The 16,884-nt window shown below is 41.9% G+C and overlaps 4 protein-coding genes and 1 long non-coding RNA gene across 6 annotated transcripts; 3 read left to right on the forward strand and 2 right to left on the reverse strand.

Moving 5' to 3' along the window:
• The first annotated feature begins 1,180 nt into the window (after positions 1-1,180).
• On the forward strand, positions 1,181-2,788 carry LOC124342822 (putative defense protein). Its single transcript, XM_046796004.1, has 6 exons — positions 1,181-1,351; positions 1,419-1,709; positions 1,788-2,018; positions 2,138-2,229; positions 2,322-2,412; positions 2,485-2,788. The coding sequence occupies exons 2-6, from the start codon at positions 1,521-1,523 to the stop codon at positions 2,653-2,655; spliced, it is 774 nt and encodes a 257-aa protein (XP_046651960.1). The 5' UTR covers positions 1,181-1,351; positions 1,419-1,520; the 3' UTR covers positions 2,656-2,788.
• A 1,814-nt stretch (positions 2,789-4,602) lies between these two features.
• LOC124342984 lies at positions 4,603-7,364 on the forward strand. Its single transcript, XR_006919061.1, has 3 exons — positions 4,603-4,798; positions 5,325-5,548; positions 7,252-7,364. It is a non-coding gene; the product is annotated as an uncharacterized LOC124342984 (long non-coding RNA).
• On the reverse strand, positions 5,746-8,578 carry LOC124342610. 2 transcript variants are annotated; one of them, XM_046795650.1, is made up of 3 exons: positions 8,413-8,578; positions 7,470-8,335; positions 5,746-7,409 (listed from the first exon to the last, which is right to left on the reverse strand). In XM_046795650.1, exons 2-3 carry the CDS (start codon positions 8,224-8,226, stop codon positions 5,962-5,964), a joined length of 2,205 nt encoding a protein of 734 aa, XP_046651606.1. In that variant the 5' UTR covers positions 8,227-8,335; positions 8,413-8,578; the 3' UTR covers positions 5,746-5,961. The 2 variants fall into 2 exon arrangements, with proteins under 2 accessions (XP_046651606.1, XP_046651605.1); XM_046795649.1 differs by having other exon boundaries at positions 5,746-8,335.
• A 657-nt stretch (positions 8,579-9,235) lies between these two features.
• On the reverse strand, positions 9,236-13,128 carry LOC124342585. The gene is made up of 8 exons (XM_046795597.1): positions 13,017-13,128; positions 11,204-12,903; positions 11,023-11,145; positions 10,821-10,964; positions 10,720-10,761; positions 10,478-10,636; positions 10,128-10,395; positions 9,236-10,060 (listed from the first exon to the last, which is right to left on the reverse strand). Exons 2-8 carry the CDS (start codon positions 12,887-12,889, stop codon positions 9,591-9,593), a joined length of 2,892 nt encoding a protein of 963 aa, XP_046651553.1. The 5' UTR covers positions 12,890-12,903; positions 13,017-13,128; the 3' UTR covers positions 9,236-9,590.
• Positions 13,129-13,189: 61 nt separating this feature from the next.
• Positions 13,190-16,815, forward strand: LOC124342592. Its single transcript, XM_046795621.1, has 8 exons — positions 13,190-15,200; positions 15,262-15,339; positions 15,401-15,475; positions 15,545-15,598; positions 15,689-15,763; positions 15,829-15,963; positions 16,032-16,205; positions 16,276-16,815. The coding sequence occupies exons 1-8, from the start codon at positions 13,701-13,703 to the stop codon at positions 16,792-16,794; spliced, it is 2,610 nt and encodes an 869-aa protein (XP_046651577.1). The 5' UTR covers positions 13,190-13,700; the 3' UTR covers positions 16,795-16,815.
• Positions 16,816-16,884: the final 69 nt, after the last annotated feature.

Consider the following 16,884-nt stretch of genomic DNA (forward strand, 5'->3'; position numbering starts at 1 on the left):
GATAGTTATGATATACCCGTTACTATAAAGTCGTTGTTGTTTATATAGAAATAATATACCTACATCTAATATAGCCGAATGTAACACATATAACGCAACAGGTGCAGCAATCGTTGCGCATATACAGGGACCAGAGGAATTACATACGAAAATATCCTCTAAACATCAGACAACAAGAGTCGCTCGGTCGCATCTAGTCCACTCGAGCGGCGCAATATTTTATTTGATTATTTCAAAGGAAATGCCTTTTGTTTTCTCAAGTTACGTAAAATACAAACGACGTGTAAAATTTTAACCAGCTGATGATTTCTAGTGAGCGTTGACCCCGCCAGGATTCTATAATAATAAATAAACGGCATTTAATTTGACACAATATCCTTGCGTGTTTCTTATAGGCGCATTTGACTTCCTGGAAGTAGGTAGAGACTATTCGAATTTCCCGTCACGATTCAATGGCGGGCGAAATGTAGACCGACCGTGACGAAACCGCAATGGGATGACGCGCTGCCCAGCGGTTGGTTTTCATCAATGGGTCTATATAAGATAGTTATTCCTCGGCGACCGCAGCGATGGGTAAATAATTTCTTTTACTACAGTACGTCGGGAACGCGGAAATAGGTCTGTACCGTGTTAGTTGTATAGATGATAATAAGACGTATTTATACACATACTTTCATGTACCCACGTAATGGACCGGAGAAATGCGCAACAAGAAAAAAAGATAATTGCGCATTTCCTAAACACACACGCACCGGAGGGGGAATTCAAAACACGCGCCAAAGGTGATGATTTCAATCCGCCATTTTCCTCTTTTGAAAAGTTACTTTTGTGTATACGATTTTAGGCTTGAGTAAGATCGTAAAAACTGATTCGAGTCATTGGTGTCTTTTTATTCTTTTAAAATAACGAAACGGTTACACTTAAAAATTTTCCCGTTAGTTGGTTAAGGTCAAACCTCAAGCAGACAGTGAGGGGGGTTTGGTTATCGCCTATCGGTGTTATTACGGTGCCTAAAGGTAAAGAAAGATGCAAATGAGGGGAAAAGGTCAAGGAGGGTGAATATTCGGTGGTGTCGACGAGGAAGAGTTGGACTTTTGACCAGGTGACCGCCTCAAGAATTCTAATTTTCTCTTGATTATTTTTTAAATTTTAAAAAATCAAATCGACTTTCTTATTTTTTAAATAAAAAAATTCAAGTTGGTTATTCCCACACGTTACGAAACTAAAGCCAAAATGTCTTTTGCTTTTTAGTCCTCACGATAAAACTGATTATCTGGACAAGTAACGCACACTTTGCAGGCTCACTCTGTCAAAATAAACCAAATGTGACGAAGATAAGATGATTTGTTAAGTATACCTGATAGATTGGGAAAACAAACCGACATCAAAACACGATTAACCTTTTCGAGTCCCTTCAGATATTATTTGTTGTCTGACTGATATCTCCCGTCTGTACTGGTTCGGATCGCCGTACACACAGCAGACACCATATTTTCCAACAGTCAATTGAGATCGGAGACATGATGGAGTCGAAGCGATCGCTTCCATTCGTGGCCGGATGCCTCGTTTTATTGGTTATCGGATGCTTCCGCATTTCCGTCGACGCCACTCCCAACGGCGCTCCGCCAGAAGCTTGCGCAACGATGACTCCACAACACGGAGTGGACTGGCAACAGAAGGATTGCCCGTTTGAAATCATTGTTGAAAAGGTGAATTGGATTTTTTTCGATTGTCTAAAAATTCGTTTTAAATATTTTCTGGTTTGGATTTATTTCCATCATCATCAGTCTACCATTTATGTGGGCGAAAGTCTCAAGATTCAGCTGGGAATCAAAAGTGGTGTGGATGTCAACGAGCCTGCCGCTCGTGGATTTAAAGGTTTCATGATCATGGCCTTTGACGCCACTGGCCAGAATATCGAACCGATTGGCATTTTTGACGGCACAACTCCCAACACCGAAATCCAGACCATGGACTGCCCAACTCCGTCGAAAGGTCCCAACTACAAGGCTCCAAAGGTAAAAATCAATTAATAAAGTGACATTTTAGAAATTTTAAATCTGTATAACCTGACCCCAATTATTAAATTCCTTAATTGTTCCTATATGAAAACGAAATCTGTATGGACAACATGTAGTCAGGCGTAACCCATACCAATAACGGCTTCAAAAAATCCGTCGAAGTTCTATGGACGCCACCGGCTGATCTCCTGGGACCGATTATCATCTCGTAAAAGTTTCACATTTTACAATTTGTTAACAGAAAATTAATTTCATTAATTTAATAATCGTTGAATTTATTGGGTTTGTAATTACGTATAGGGCGACTTTTGTCCACGAGAAGGACGTCATCTGGGTCAAAGAATCTTCGAGTCCTGTTCAAATCGTTCCCGATCCCGGGACAACTTCAACCGTAAGTTTTTTTAAAATTGTTACATATTAATTGAAGTGTAGACGACTCACAAAATTCGCTTAACTATTATAGGTTCCGACAACTACCACTGAGGCAACAACTACCGTATCAACTACCACGGAGGAGACAACAACAACCCCACCAACGACGACTACGTCAAAGCCAACAACACAAGGAGCGGCTGCATCCGTCGCTGGATGGACGCTGTTGTTGGGTGTTGTCGCGCTGAGCTTTTTACTTTAATCGGCAACCGGTTGGGTATGAATTGTGAAATCTGTTTAGTTTTTTTTCTTCTTCATTGTTAAACTAAAAATGAAGTATACCCGTGGGTAAGAGGCAATAAGTGTTACCTCATAATAAATATCATTCGAATCAATCAATCTATAAGAAAACTGCGCTCACGCACAACTGAAGCGCACCTACATATTTGCATTACAATTTCTTTGCACCGGAAAACCGAAACCAAGTTGTGAGGCCAGTGACGTTGTCCGCTCATGTTGTATGCTCGCCTATATTCGTTTAAGTGAAAAATGTGGGGCGTATTATTACGTGCTCAAATAAAAATGCGTGTATCCGGTTGGCAATTTTGAATGTGGGGGAAAACACGGACTGAATATTTTTAGCCTAAATGATGGCGCGTCTATTCAAATTGTGGTAGAATTTCCCGGCCTCGAGCTGTTGTGATAAACAAAAGACGCTGTTGCGCAACAATAAGTATGCTTAGTTACTTTGGTGGACCTACATTCTTTAGTCTTAAACGTCACAACAATTGCCAACATTATAGACCTGAGCGGGAGAAAACGATTTGGCAGCGCGGGAGCTGTAATACAACATAGACACGATTGTTGATACCTGTTCCACCACAGAGTTTTATTATTTATTATAAAATTGAAAGAAAATTTTATCAAACTGATAAAACAGTCAATCATGAAAGATTTGGTGCATCAGCGTGCAGCTTGCGTGACTGATAACGACGCTATTTTATTATTATTATTCGTACGTGTTTTCCCACCAGACAAATTATCGACGGCCCGTATCAAACACAAGATTTGACAGATGCGCGTGCAACAGTGTGAAAAGGTGTGGCATTCCTCCGTCCACTGTCCTGAACTGAAGAAACTATTATAGAATGAAACGCTAAACATGCTGAAATAGGAAAATGGTTATACTGAAACAAAATTTTAGCAGTCAGAAGAAATAAAGATGAATTTGTTTGTGTCATTATATCTATTCTTATTTGTTTCACGTTAAAAATGAGTCCGTAAAAAAAAAGGAAATCAATCGCGCCTGAATTTTTAAACGACAGTCTCAATTTCCAGTTTGACCAACGGAGATTGCCTCAGTCCTTTTTGAAGGAAATCTATAAATCACGCTTTAATTGGCCAGCTGGCTTTCGCCGAAATCCCGTTCATTCAGACTAATAATACTGTATAGGGACAGCGATGGGAGGGTTCGAAAGTGGACTGACAAAATCGTCTAATTACTTCTTCCAAGTCCAGTTCGAAGTCGAATCACAAAAAAGAAATTTCAAAGAGAATTTTATTTCAGGTTCTATACCAATAGCCAAATATTAAGCCAAAGGCCAAAATGATTTGGACATAATTTTATCGGCCAACGAAATACGACGCGCTCATTTCCAGGACCATATTCGTTATTTTTACAGCAATACATTTTTAGCTGTTGATAAACTCACTGTCCAAGCTTTTCTTCTATACTTGAATAAAGACGACAAATGCATTCACCGTAAAATGGTGCATCTGACGACAAGGTGATAATGTATTCAAACCCTCGATGGGGGTGATAAATCGAAGCTTACAAGACTTGGAGCTCACGCATGATTTTCTCCATTTCTAGTTTTCTACCCCATCACAGCTTCTCCCGTTATATCATTGACGTATTATTGTTGTTCTGGTGGGAAACTTAAAGGGATTAAATTGAATGCTCTACCTCCTCTCCTCAGAACCGTCTGCTTGTCGAACAAAGGATTGGGCCTACGCTAAGTGTCAAGCGTAATAACAATCTTAGTTCTGCTATCGACCGCTGTGGTGCGCATCGGCGTAAACTGCGCACGACTTTTTGCTCGACTACTACTTTTTCATTGGAATAACATCTATAGCCGATAGGCGCGACCTAAAATTATTGTCGTCTGCTCGAAACTCGATGCTCTTCACATTTCGATTTTCACAAGCTTCGAAAGAGAGACGATAGACAAAACACAAAAGTTCAATGAGATTACAAGATTACATAGAAAACAGAGTCTATCACTAATTTGGGCGTGATTTGGGCTTGGCTGCACGAGAAATGGTGCAACAATTAAAATTCAAAAAATTTGGTCGTGTGAACTCTTAGCTCAGCTCTCCACTCCATTACTTATAACTGTATGCAGGTAATAGCCTAAATCCATGCTAAAACTAAGAATACAAATGGAATAATTCTGGGACCTTATTAGAAGAGTAAAACCTATTCTAGGTTTGTAAAATGTGAGTTCCTGAATAGCTTTATGAAATTTATCATGTAAGCCCTTCTTGATGCATTTCTGAATGTCTCTGTATGCTCTGTATGTACATCCTTTGTGCAGATTTGAGGCCTAAGCCATCCATTGCAACAACAAGATATATGCATGGGCCAGTTTTTCATGTGCTGGTATAAACCTGTCATCAGCAACAATCCCATTATCATCACTAGGATAATGATTTGTGTTACATTTCATCCTGTGATGTGCTAGACGTGCTAGATATTTTTATGATGCATGACTTGCACAAATGCAGTAAAGGCCTATTATAAAGACACCTTAAATTGTCCTGATTATTAACAATTAGGGTGAGATAGTGGGTAACACTATCTTATTTTCAACTTTTCCAGTACTTGATTCTGTGAATATTTTTCATAACCCATTTTTCTTTTTTCTTTAGATAAACAGTATCCTTCTTTATTGGAGAAACTACTGACGATGTCGATCGAGTTACGTATCTCTTCTTCCTCTTTTTTTAAAGGTCCTCGTGTACTCCCATGTGAGTGTAGGAGTATTCACGAGGACCTCCTTTTTCCTATCCTGCCTGATGGTGGATTCAACTTATTTCTGCGGATGGACTACTTGTGGAAGCCTGGCCGTATTTCCCAGGCTTAAGCCTTAAAGGTAGGACAAGTTGATTCTTCCTTTATTTGGTGTCTTGTGTGTGTATTATTCCTGGGTTGTTGGTGTCCCTTCAAGGCTCTGCGTTACAGTAATTGATTGCCGGTATTATTGCAGGATAACGTGTCCCGTAGAAATTATAGGTATAGCTACCATGCAAAGCTTGTTTTTCGTCCCATTTAGTTAGTACCGTACGTAGGTTGCACTAATATTTGTGTATTGTATACAGCATATACAGTTATACACTTAGACAATGACAAATAGGAAATTTCTAAATTAATTCATATAACCTACTGTCCTACTGAAGGGAACAATAATCATCTTTAAAGAGAAATCCAAATAGATCAAGGAATATTCATCAGCCTATTTAATATTCATGCTTGTAGGAGATTAATTGATAGAACGTACGGAACCATTTATTTGCTCGTTATTTCAAAAGCTGAGTCCATCTCTTTATCGAATTCTGTCGCTGTTTTTGGCAGAGTAATGTCCTTAAGGAAAGCATAGGATTCTTCAATTTCCCTCTCGCGCGTATCGATTGATTCAATCAATTTCTGCTTTTCTTCGGAGACCAATTTAATTATCTCATCCGAGTCTTTGTTGCATTTGGCCAGCAAATTATTCCTTGCTGTCTTAATGTCGGATTTCCGTGGATCCATGTTGATCATGGTGTCTAAACTGGCCAAGCTGTCCATGATGTGGTTGTTAGATACTTTGATATACAAACTGGCCATGGAATAGACAAAGAAGCTCGCCTGATTGGCTTTCATGATTGTCTCGAAGATGAGATTGGCAGTGAACTGGAGGCTCACATCGTCAGTCAAGATTTTCACGTCACTGTTCTTTTTCAATTGCTTGACAAAACTGTTCAACTCACTGTTCATCGTGACTTTGACCAAATTGTTGATAATGAGGAAAAATTCATTGAGCTTGGCCCAGTGCTGCTTGAGTTCGCTGAGAAGTTGTAGGCCTTCCGACAGCATTTTGATGATTTCGTCGTACGACACCTTTTCGATTTGAAGCCTTTGGGCTTTTTCCATGTACTGAATGTACTCGTTGTTGACTTGGATCATCTGTGCTCGAGTACTTTCGGCGCTTTCCCGTGCTTGCCTCAACACCTCGATTGCTTGCGCTACCTTGAAACGGGCTGTGATCAACGCGTTGTTGCCTGCAAATCCAGATACGGGCGGTATGGGCGGAGATAGTGGGCTCCTACTCTGGATCGGCTCTTTACCTTCCAAAGTTTTCTTTTGCATCCAGATAATCAACGCTTTCAGTTCGTCCAATAGTTTGATAGCAGTTTCTTTCGAAGAAACTGGTTTAGTATTATTTGCACTTGGAATTTCTTTTGTCTTTAGCGTAGTATTTGTCAGGTTCGTCTCTTTCAATAGTTTGGTAGCAATTTCTTTCGAAGAATCTGGTTTAGTATTATTTGCACTTGTAATTTCTTTTGTCTTTAGCGTAGTATTTGTCAGGTTTGTCTTCTTGACGATGTCCTCAGTCCTTTTCAAAGATATCTCACTTAAATGTTGTTGCAGTGCTTGTACCAAACTATCGACAAGGGTAACACTGTTCACAATCGGAGAACATTGATGGTTCCAAGTAATATCTTTAAGTGGTTTTAAATCTGTTGTTGTATTGAATCCGCCCGTCCCGGCTAAATTCAACGATTCAAAGTCTTCTCTTTTGTCGAGACGCTTTACTAGCTCTCTTATGGTGCTGATGCAGTCTGGAACGTTTGCCGTCTTTATCAAACATTGGATGTCCTCTGCTGAATAGCTGCTCCTTCCAACCTTCTCAATCAAGTTGCCGGCGTTGCCGTTTTGTCCCGATGGTGAATCCGAATATGAACCTTTATCGGTCACTGATGTGGATGCAAATAAACTTAAAAAAAAATTTGAATAGAAACTGAGAATATTCAGACCTAAAACTTCTAAAGTGCCAGGCACCTCTTCTAAGGATTTTTCGAAGATTTTTTGGTTTTTCTCTACGAACTCTACCATATTCTCGTGCTCTTGTTCGATTCGACGCTTTAGCTTTTCCTTTTCGACTAAAGTGAAGTTAGCTATAGCTACCTGTCGATTGATTTTTTCTTGTTCCACTTGTGATATGCCCTTGGTGGCTGTCGAAACGGCGATGACTTCCATCGTCAAATCGATCAGTTTCTCAAAGCCGTCGACCACCTCCTGCGACAATGTGACGCAACTGTTGCTGGAGGCCAGAACGCGCTCAAGAGGAAGTTCCAGAAATTTCTCGATTACTACAGGGTTCTTGGAGAACAGGATACTTGTTGCCTGCTTCATTTGAGCCGGAATGGCCATGGTGTGCAACCGTATCTGGTCCATATTTGTGTGGGCCTTGAGAAACGTAGTGTAGCCCGTGTTGCTGATCTGTACCAGAGTGGCGCGGAAGCTCTTGGGCCACTTCATGTATTTAAATCCATCTGCCGGGCGACCCTTTTCCAGTGAGAAATCTTGAGCCACGTTGGAGAGAATCATCAGGTCGCCGAGAACGGAGATACTGAGTGGCGCAGGTGCGAGAAGATGTTCCCAATCAAATTTTCCGCCAATCACAATCTTGAAATTCTCTATCCCTTTATCGATTCCTCCCATCTTGGTGTCGGCCGCATTCAACTTCTCAGTTGGAGTCACTGCCGAATTCAGTACATACAGTATAGTCATAACATAGCACTTAATCTTAAGAGCAATAGGCAAAATTGTATATTACGTGCTCTTGGAGTGGTGGGGGGGGCTCTAGTTGTCGTTCCCCTTTGCTTATTTCCAGCTCTCCCTACATGCGTGAATTTTACAATCAATTGAAGTCAACTTATTAAACAGTTGAAAGAACGAAACACGATCGAGACTTACGTTGTTGAGGAACTGCTGTCGTCAATTGCGTCATCAGCAGCACCAGTAAAATGAGCCCGGTGCTGGCCAAATGTGAGGCTCCGATGCTGGGGCGCTGCATCTCGATGGTGATCCCAAGCGAAGTAAAATCTTACTGATTCAACGTCTTCCAAAATTCAGAACTCTAATCCACCTTTTTGTATACGCGTTGTGGAGTGGCCATTTGCATGGTAGTGGCGTAATCGCCGCAACTTTATTGGTCCTTGCAGTTTTGCCTGCAGTCTGCATCTTATCCGCGATTGAATCTTCGGTATTAATTTCACTGGAAATACCCAACCGCTAAGAAAGAGGATCTCTTGAATCACGATAAGGGCTGCTGACGCCAACCCTTTTGATTGGTGCATCTGATTTCCACTTTCATCAATCTGGAATAATAATTTTCTGCGAGCATGATGTATATGCTATTGGCAGAGTGAGAACCCAAGCTGAGTTTGTACAACTGCGAAGATGGAAACCTTGGGAATTAATTTACTTAAATTAAATAAAAGTAACTGTACTACATTTGGGTTTCGCCTCTCATTTGGGGGAAAATTTTTATTAATCTATAACTTATTCTTGTACTATGGGAGAAAACATTCAAAAACGGGTTTTATTTTGATGTGTTTTACTGACTTTTTTTAAAATTTGCTCAACACCCAAATTATTAAAAATTATTTTAATCTTCGGGTACAAAAACGCTTTATTTTCATTCCGTTATAATATCCCAGTTCCTATAGATTTTTAGGGTTGTTACTTATTTAAGAAGGATGAGAACATGACCTTAAGAAGGAGACTTACAAGACTCGATGTGCGAGTTAAAGTGTATTACTAGTCTCTGCGAAAGGAAAAAAAAACATTATTGCAAACATTTGCCCAGATTTTTCGCTATAATTCGTTAGTCATTTAACGTATGGCCACCTTAGCTTTTTCCAGTTTGTGTCAATTGAATTACGACTAAAGCACTTGACAACTAAATGGATTTTTATTGAAAAAAAATAGGAGACACACATTCAAGTGTACTTATTATTCGTACTACATTTTCTTCCCTTATCTAAATTATTCTCAGTTTCTAGTTTAGGTCCGCTTTCTCCTACTGTCTCTTTCTGTGTCTTTTATTTTTGTATTATGCGGATGACATTTTTCTATAGCTACGGGTCAGGCTACAAATATTCTGTCAGAAGCATGCCACTAAAATGGACGCAGTCTTGACACGGTGTTTCGGCTCCGATGGCTCCAGCTTCCAGAAACAGACGGACTTGGTCTCCTCGTCTCAGTTCGAGAACCGATTGCAGCGAGAGGCTGGTGGGGCGATAGGGAACTTTGTTGCTCTCCGGTGTGCCCGAATAGGCGGAGCCGAATCGTTTGCCGTTGACTTGCAGCGTTACGTGAACGAAATGATTCGCTGCGGCTCTCAGTCCGCTGAAGGAGAAATGATAAATGCCCGGCGTGGGCACGCTGAATGTCCCGTCTGACAAGCGGAAGGCTCCGCCAGCATTCAAAATCTCTGCCTGAAATGGAACTGGCGCTCCTTGCTGGCTGAACGTCGTCAAGCGCTGGGCGTAAAAGTAAACGGAGGAAGTTTTGACGTCGGAATAACCGATCCACTTTTCATTGGAATCGGCTCTGCTGTCTGTAAGACGTCAACATTTCGAATTAGTCAATTTGTAGAGTAGGCAAAGGAATGAAACATTTAGTACAGTCTCGTTGCAATGCGCTGCTGCTGGAGGCATTTCCTCTGTCGGCCATGTCGCAGTAAAGGATTTCGATCGGATGTTTGTTGTTGTTGCCCTGGACGATGTAGTAGCCCGTGTGGGAGTGGCCGATCGTCCACAAGTCTCGGCATGACGACGGCATCCGGCCGAGTTTCGCCCCTCGGTTCACTTGGGCACGTAGTTGACGCAGACTTTCTTCGTAGGCTTCATTCGACAACTGCAGTGCAATCGCCTGTCCCTTCCTCACAGATTGCTGGTAGAATTCCCAACAATGTGATGTAGCATGTAAATGGATTATAGTAGATAATGCATGAATAGTTGTGCGCATCACTTACAATCAGAGCATTTCGAATAGCAGTTTGCTCGGAAAATTGCCTATTTGTCTGGTTGCCCAAATTCGACACCTCTTGTTCGACCAAATGATGCAACTCGTTGATTTTTTTCGACGTGTTCTCCACTAAGACTTCGTGTTGGGTTGTGTAATCGTGCAGCATCTGAAAACGCAATCATACATCGCCAATAAAGTCAGAAGGCCAATAGAGTCATGATAGGCTTATTCAACAAAAACCCAAATTACCTTTTGACGAACATTTATTATTTCGGTGTAATTTGATGCCATCTATATGTAGGATTAAAATACGATAAGTGATTTAATTGACTTGACGGCAACATTTATACCTTGAATTCCATTTGTTGGAATTTTTCGTCTACAGCCAGAAGCGCATCTTGCAGGCGGGCCGCTGTTGACTCAACAATTTCCTTTTCTCGATCATTTACTAGGGCCGTGTAATTTAATGTCATTGCGATGTAATTTGATTTCATCTGTATAGAATTGTAGTATAATAAGTGTTTAAGAATGACTTGACGGCAACAATTATACCTTAAATTCCATTTGATGAAATTTTTCGTCTACATCGCGAAGCGCATCATGCAGACGGGCCGCTGTTGACTCGATAATTTCCTTTTCTCGATCATTTACTAGTGCCGTATAATTTGATGTCATCTATGGAGAGGTAAAAATGTGATAAGTGGCTCAAATAACTGGGCGACAACGTGTTTACCTTGGATTTGATTTGCTTGAATTTTTCCTCTACAATGAGAAGCGCATCTTGCAGACGAACCTTCAAGTCACGCTCAGGAGTCCAGTAGAAATTGACGTCAATTTTAGGATTCATTACCATGTCGGCTTCGAGGTAGGGAACTGAAATCTTAAACATAGCCCTGCTATCTGCCTGCCTACCTCTCAATTTAGCCAAATTCAATTTGGAAAATTTCTGCGGCTTTAAGACAAATTCTTTTCCCGTCCATTTTATAACATTTCCACTCGCCATGAGCATCTTCAAGGCCAATGTCTTGTGTTCCTCCAAAATGTCTGAAAATTCGGCGTCCCAGTCGCTCTTTGTTTGATTGATTTTATCTGGTAGGCCTATGACATGGAAACCGCTTTGGCTGAAGAGGGCTTCAGACGTACTCATCATCTCCCTTTTGAAGCTTGGGAGAGGTGCTTCGTCCTCTGCCACTTTTGTAACGTTTACAACGTCGTAATCGTAATCGTCAGGAGTCGGTTCATCTACTACTTCGATCCTTTGTAGAAAATCTCCGACCGTGAATGCGAATTTTTCGAACATGGCGCTCAAATCGGCGTCGGAATAACTTTTGGAGCGGTCACGTTTTAGTCGAAAAACCTCAATCAACTTGCGTTTACCATTTGAATCTGACCAATTGTAAATTTGATTGATGATTGTGGCCAGTTTGTCGGGTCGGTAATTTTCGTCCTGCTCCCAGTAAAGTAAATCCCAACCGCCGTCGGATGGATTTTTCGGCTGACCATTCATGTTTTGTTTCGAAGGTACCAGCAGCTGCTCGAGTGAAGCGTACATGTTGGAATCGTCCACCACTGCTCCGTCATCGAAATTTTGCGAAATAATTTTATTGACTGATTCGAAGATGAGCTGTCGGGTGTCTAGTGGAGTTAGTAGAACGTAATTTTGACGCTGGAATTTCGATTCGACTCGGCTGTAGAGTCGACCTAATACAAGACTGCTGGCTTCGATGGAAATCTCTTTTTTCAACAATTGTGTGCTCCGCTGCTGGGATTCCATTAGGAATTTCAGTTGGAAGCAGTCGGAGAACTGGGTTGGATTGAGCCTCATTTGCTCAGCCATCTTGTTGCAATCCATGGTGGATGGGCACTTCATTCGGGGCCAGATGTACCTCTCTTGCACGTAATAATGAGTCCAAGCTTTTCTCGATTCGAATTGAACAAATTCTTGCAGCTTGGTGTTGAGTTCTAGGTAGATCCGCTGAAAAGGGATAACTTCCAAATCTTCTTTTCTTACCGGTGTCTTGAGAACGTTTTTCAAATACTTGGCAATCGCGTCCTCCAGCTCATCATCCCACAGGTGAATAACGAAACGCAATTCGGACTCACCGGTCACGTTGTTGTGGTAGCTGACGGCACTCCGGTGATCGAGTGATCCTATGGGCGTGTAAAAATAGCGCACGTCACCAATGGATGCCGGTTGCTGATTTTCACCTGCACTTCTACTAACATCGTAGATTAAATCGTTCTGGCGACGGTAGAATTTAATGCGGAAATCACGATAGGGCATCGATTTGACAGCCAACGGGGATAGATGGATGACGTCAGCTGCTGGCCAAGATGACGGGGCTTTCGGTTGACTTTCCGACTCGGCGCTTATCAGCAAGATCTGCAGAACTAGTGCCAAGACGGATTGGCGGTCCATGATCAAAACGGAACCTACATGTGTTATTATAAAACAAAATATATTATATATTACCATATAAAATAACATTTAAGGATAATTACACTTTAATTTCTAATTTGAAAAAAAACAAAAAAAACATCATTACGAAATGGTGAAATGAGGTCTTTTGTAGGAATGAAATATGGATTTCGATTCGCCTGCTGTAACGGCTATCTATATAGTGTTGCAAGCCAAGCGAAGGAGGCACGTCTTCACTCTTATTTTATTTATTCAAATATTTCCAGTCGCAGTGAAAATATCTTATTTCCTACTTGCGGTCGAAGCAGAAAGTGAAGCGCTTTTCGTCGAAGAAAAGTCTGAACATCTCCTGGATTTTCCTGATTTTGTTTTATGACGTCCTGGGTTTTTTCCTAAATTTAGTTTGGCTAAACGAAAATGAACTATCCCCAAATGTAACAAGATATCAATCTAAATGTTAAATTTACTCTTTGCTCCGGACGACTAACTTTTTGCTATTTGACCATTACCCTTTCACCTTTGGTTTTTTCCAGACTTGAAACTCACACTGACTTATCATTTGAGTGTTTACATTAATTCACACATTTCCAGTTCGGTTGACTGTTTATCTGTGTGACCTATGATCACCTAAAGCTGCGTAGGATCACCGAACTACCGACGAACACCCCACATCCCAACAGAAATTTTCGTGCACAAGAATGGAATAAAAACCTCGTCGGCTGTATGATGATGGGTGGCTGTAATGAGAGAACTGCCGAGAACTGCCGCACTTCTCTCTGTGATCAGCCACGTCACAACTTAAAATACCATCATGATGCTAAAATTTTTGTTTCGACTATTGTTAGCCTTATTGATTGCCATTTCTAGAGTTCAGAGTTTCAGCGTACTGCAGGCAACCAAGGACAAGAACGGCAAGGTTCCAGCCCCAACATCGTCAGGATTGGAATCGTCCTGGGCCAATCTCCAGTTGTCTCCGCTGGCCGTTAAATCGATGCCTTATCGTGACTTCCGCGTCAAAATCTACCAGCACGGCGGCGACTCGACGATCCGGAAGAGTCACCCGCACCATCAGCGCTATTTCTTCACGCCCATTGCTCTGCTGGATCACCGGAGCGCCGTCAGTTCTCACAACAACGTGACTGGCGAGGCGGAATTGCGTTTCGTTATTCACCTGTGGGATGATGAGCTGGAAGAAAAGATTGCCGAGTATTTGAGTGGCGTTCTCGGGGAAGTCGTCAAGAAACACCAGCTGGAAGTCTTGCCGTTCGAATGGGTCGTGGCGACGACGCCCAGACACAAACTCACGGGCCAATACGCTCTGAGCGGCGTCCGGCAACAATATCAGCAGGAAAAATTCCTGCGGTTCAGCATGATTTGCTCATCGGTCGAAGATTGCGACACTCTGGCCGAGCAAATGAAGTTCAATCCTCAGCAATTTTACCACTTGAAATTGAAATTGGGACTGGAGTCGCAGAAAACCAGGCGGAAGGAGACGACGGTCCGCCTCAGCAGCGTTCAATCCGGCGAGTTCTTCAACCGGCTGATGGGTCGCTTCCCCAACAATGAGACTGTCTTACTTACGCCACAAGATGCCAAGCGCCTCATCGCCGAGTCGGCCAACAGCATCTTCGCCGAGACTTTCGACGACACCGAAGTTGTCGACCATCAGCATTCCAACATTTACTGGGCTGTGAAACAACTGCTGGCCATGACTAAACAACGGGTGGTCCAGTCAGATAATCTACACAATTGGGAGTCGCTCTACTGGGAAAAGGAGAACCAGCGGCCAGACAAAATGGCCTCGATGATCAATCGCATCTACAACACAACCGACTCTAAAGGCCGACAAATGCTTGTCGATTTTTTCGCTGATGGTGGGCATTCGACTAATGAAACTATAAACGATTTTGACGGCATGCTAGAGAGTTTGTTGGAAAATCCAGCACTCTTTGGAGACAAGAATTCGGCCAATTCAAGTTCGCTAGGCCAATTTTCACAGTTTCGGCAGATGAACACGGTAACTTTTCAGCAGTTACTGAGAGAAGCAAAAAAATCGATCCAGTGGAGCGGATACCGCTTCCGTCCAAAGTCCATCCTGGCCTCCAAACTCGATCTGGGCCGAATTATGAAAAGCTACGCCAACCAAGATTTTACGGATAGGAAGCTTTTCGTCTCTTACGCATCGTCTTTGCTGGTCATGTCTGTCAAAATTGACGAGTCCATTCACATGTCCATCGAGCGCCAGATTCAAGAGCGCTTCGAATCCGTCATGTCCGACATAGACAGCCGCTACAAAATGGAAACCACTAGGGTAAATTATTAGTCTTCTACTTAGCATCAGTTCTTGATAATACGCTCGTTAAATTATACAGTTGCAGACTATTATGGATGGTTTACTTTCTGGTCACGTGGAATCGAATAAAAAAATTGATGATCTTATTGGAAGTCAGGTATGTGATTTTAATTTCAATCATTTATTAGTGTAATAATTAATTTAGTCCGTGTACCTAGATTGCAGCTTTACAAGGAGACTTCAAATCAATCAATACCACCGTCATCGACAGCTTTCAGAGAATCGAATCAAAGGTTTGTGTATCATTAAAAAATGCCTTGATTGATACGTCTCGACTCACATTTGATTTTGCCTTTGGACAGGTTCAAAGAGACCAGGAATTACTCCAAAAAATGATAGATCAAATCAAAACCGACGTAAGTTGTAGCCCCATTTTTGTGTTTGATTCTTTTTCTAATTTTACAATAAGAATAAATAACAAGAAACGTTCGCTTTCTTTTCGACAGATGGGAGTTGAACGTCAACTTCAGACTTCAGCCCTTCAAATCATTTTTCAAAAAATAGACGCCGGGGAACAGAATGTAAGTTTATTGACTTGTTAAGCTGCAAGTAAATCTGTCTTGACGTATCATGTTTCTATTATAAGGCCAACATAACGGAGCGTAAGCTGCGGGAAGAACTCGAAGCTAGCTATCAGCGCCGTAGTGACGAATTAATCAAACTGAAAATCGGCCTGGCCCAACAAATGATGGTCGTCGATCGGACATACGCAGTTCAAATGGTGCAGAGCAAGAGCATTCATTTCTTTTTTATTAGACTATATTAACCAACGGAATTTTATTTCGATAGGAATTACTCGAAGGACGGCTGCGAAACGAAACGAATCAAATTTATCAAGATCAAATGATCGCAGTAAAAAACCTGTTAGAACGTTATTCGTGGTTGCTGTACCCGATAAATCAAAGACAAGAGGACCCAATCACAACAACGCCTTCTCCTTGGAAAATATTACTGGAACTGTTGGTATAAAAACTGAACTGCCATGTAATAGTCTAATAATTATTCTAATTTTCCCTGTGGCTGTTGCTTCCAGAAACAACCGCAACTATTGCAGGGTATCGACAATTCCGAAATGAGGTCCGACCCAAACTTTAGCATCACAACGCCATCACCCACTCGCGATCAGAATCCTATCGCTGACAACAGTCGGCGAAACGCTAGGTCATCGATGCGTTTGAAAAACGGCTCCGGCAAGTGTCTGGCCAGTCTGAACAACGACGGAGGTGATGGAACCAAGCTCGTCCAGCAGTCTTGCCGTCACGAACTTGGTCAGTATTGGCGGATGAAAGACGGCGACCGCATCTGCAACGGCTGGAACAAATGCATCACGGCACCGTTCAACACGGTCGCCAACATTCGCCTCGTTCAGTCAGAAAAAAAGAACGGCCAACAAGGCGCCGGCCAGAAGTGGAAGTTGAATCGAGGCCGTCTGGAGAACGACTGGAAAAAGTGTCTGACGGTGTCGCAAGATTCCGTGGCCGACGGAGTTGAAGTGTGGGCCATGAGCTGCATTCCCGGTGTTTTAGGTCAACAGTGGATGTTTGTGTCTTAATAAACATATGTTCAGATATTGGATATGGATATTGGACTTGTTTAGAAATAACTCATTCACAAGGACTGTGTTTTGTATACACTCTGAGTT

Source organism: Daphnia pulicaria, chromosome 6 (assembly GCF_021234035.1).
Source record: "Daphnia pulicaria isolate SC F1-1A chromosome 6, SC_F0-13Bv2, whole genome shotgun sequence".
Taxonomy (NCBI): domain Eukaryota; kingdom Metazoa; phylum Arthropoda; class Branchiopoda; order Diplostraca; family Daphniidae; genus Daphnia; species Daphnia pulicaria.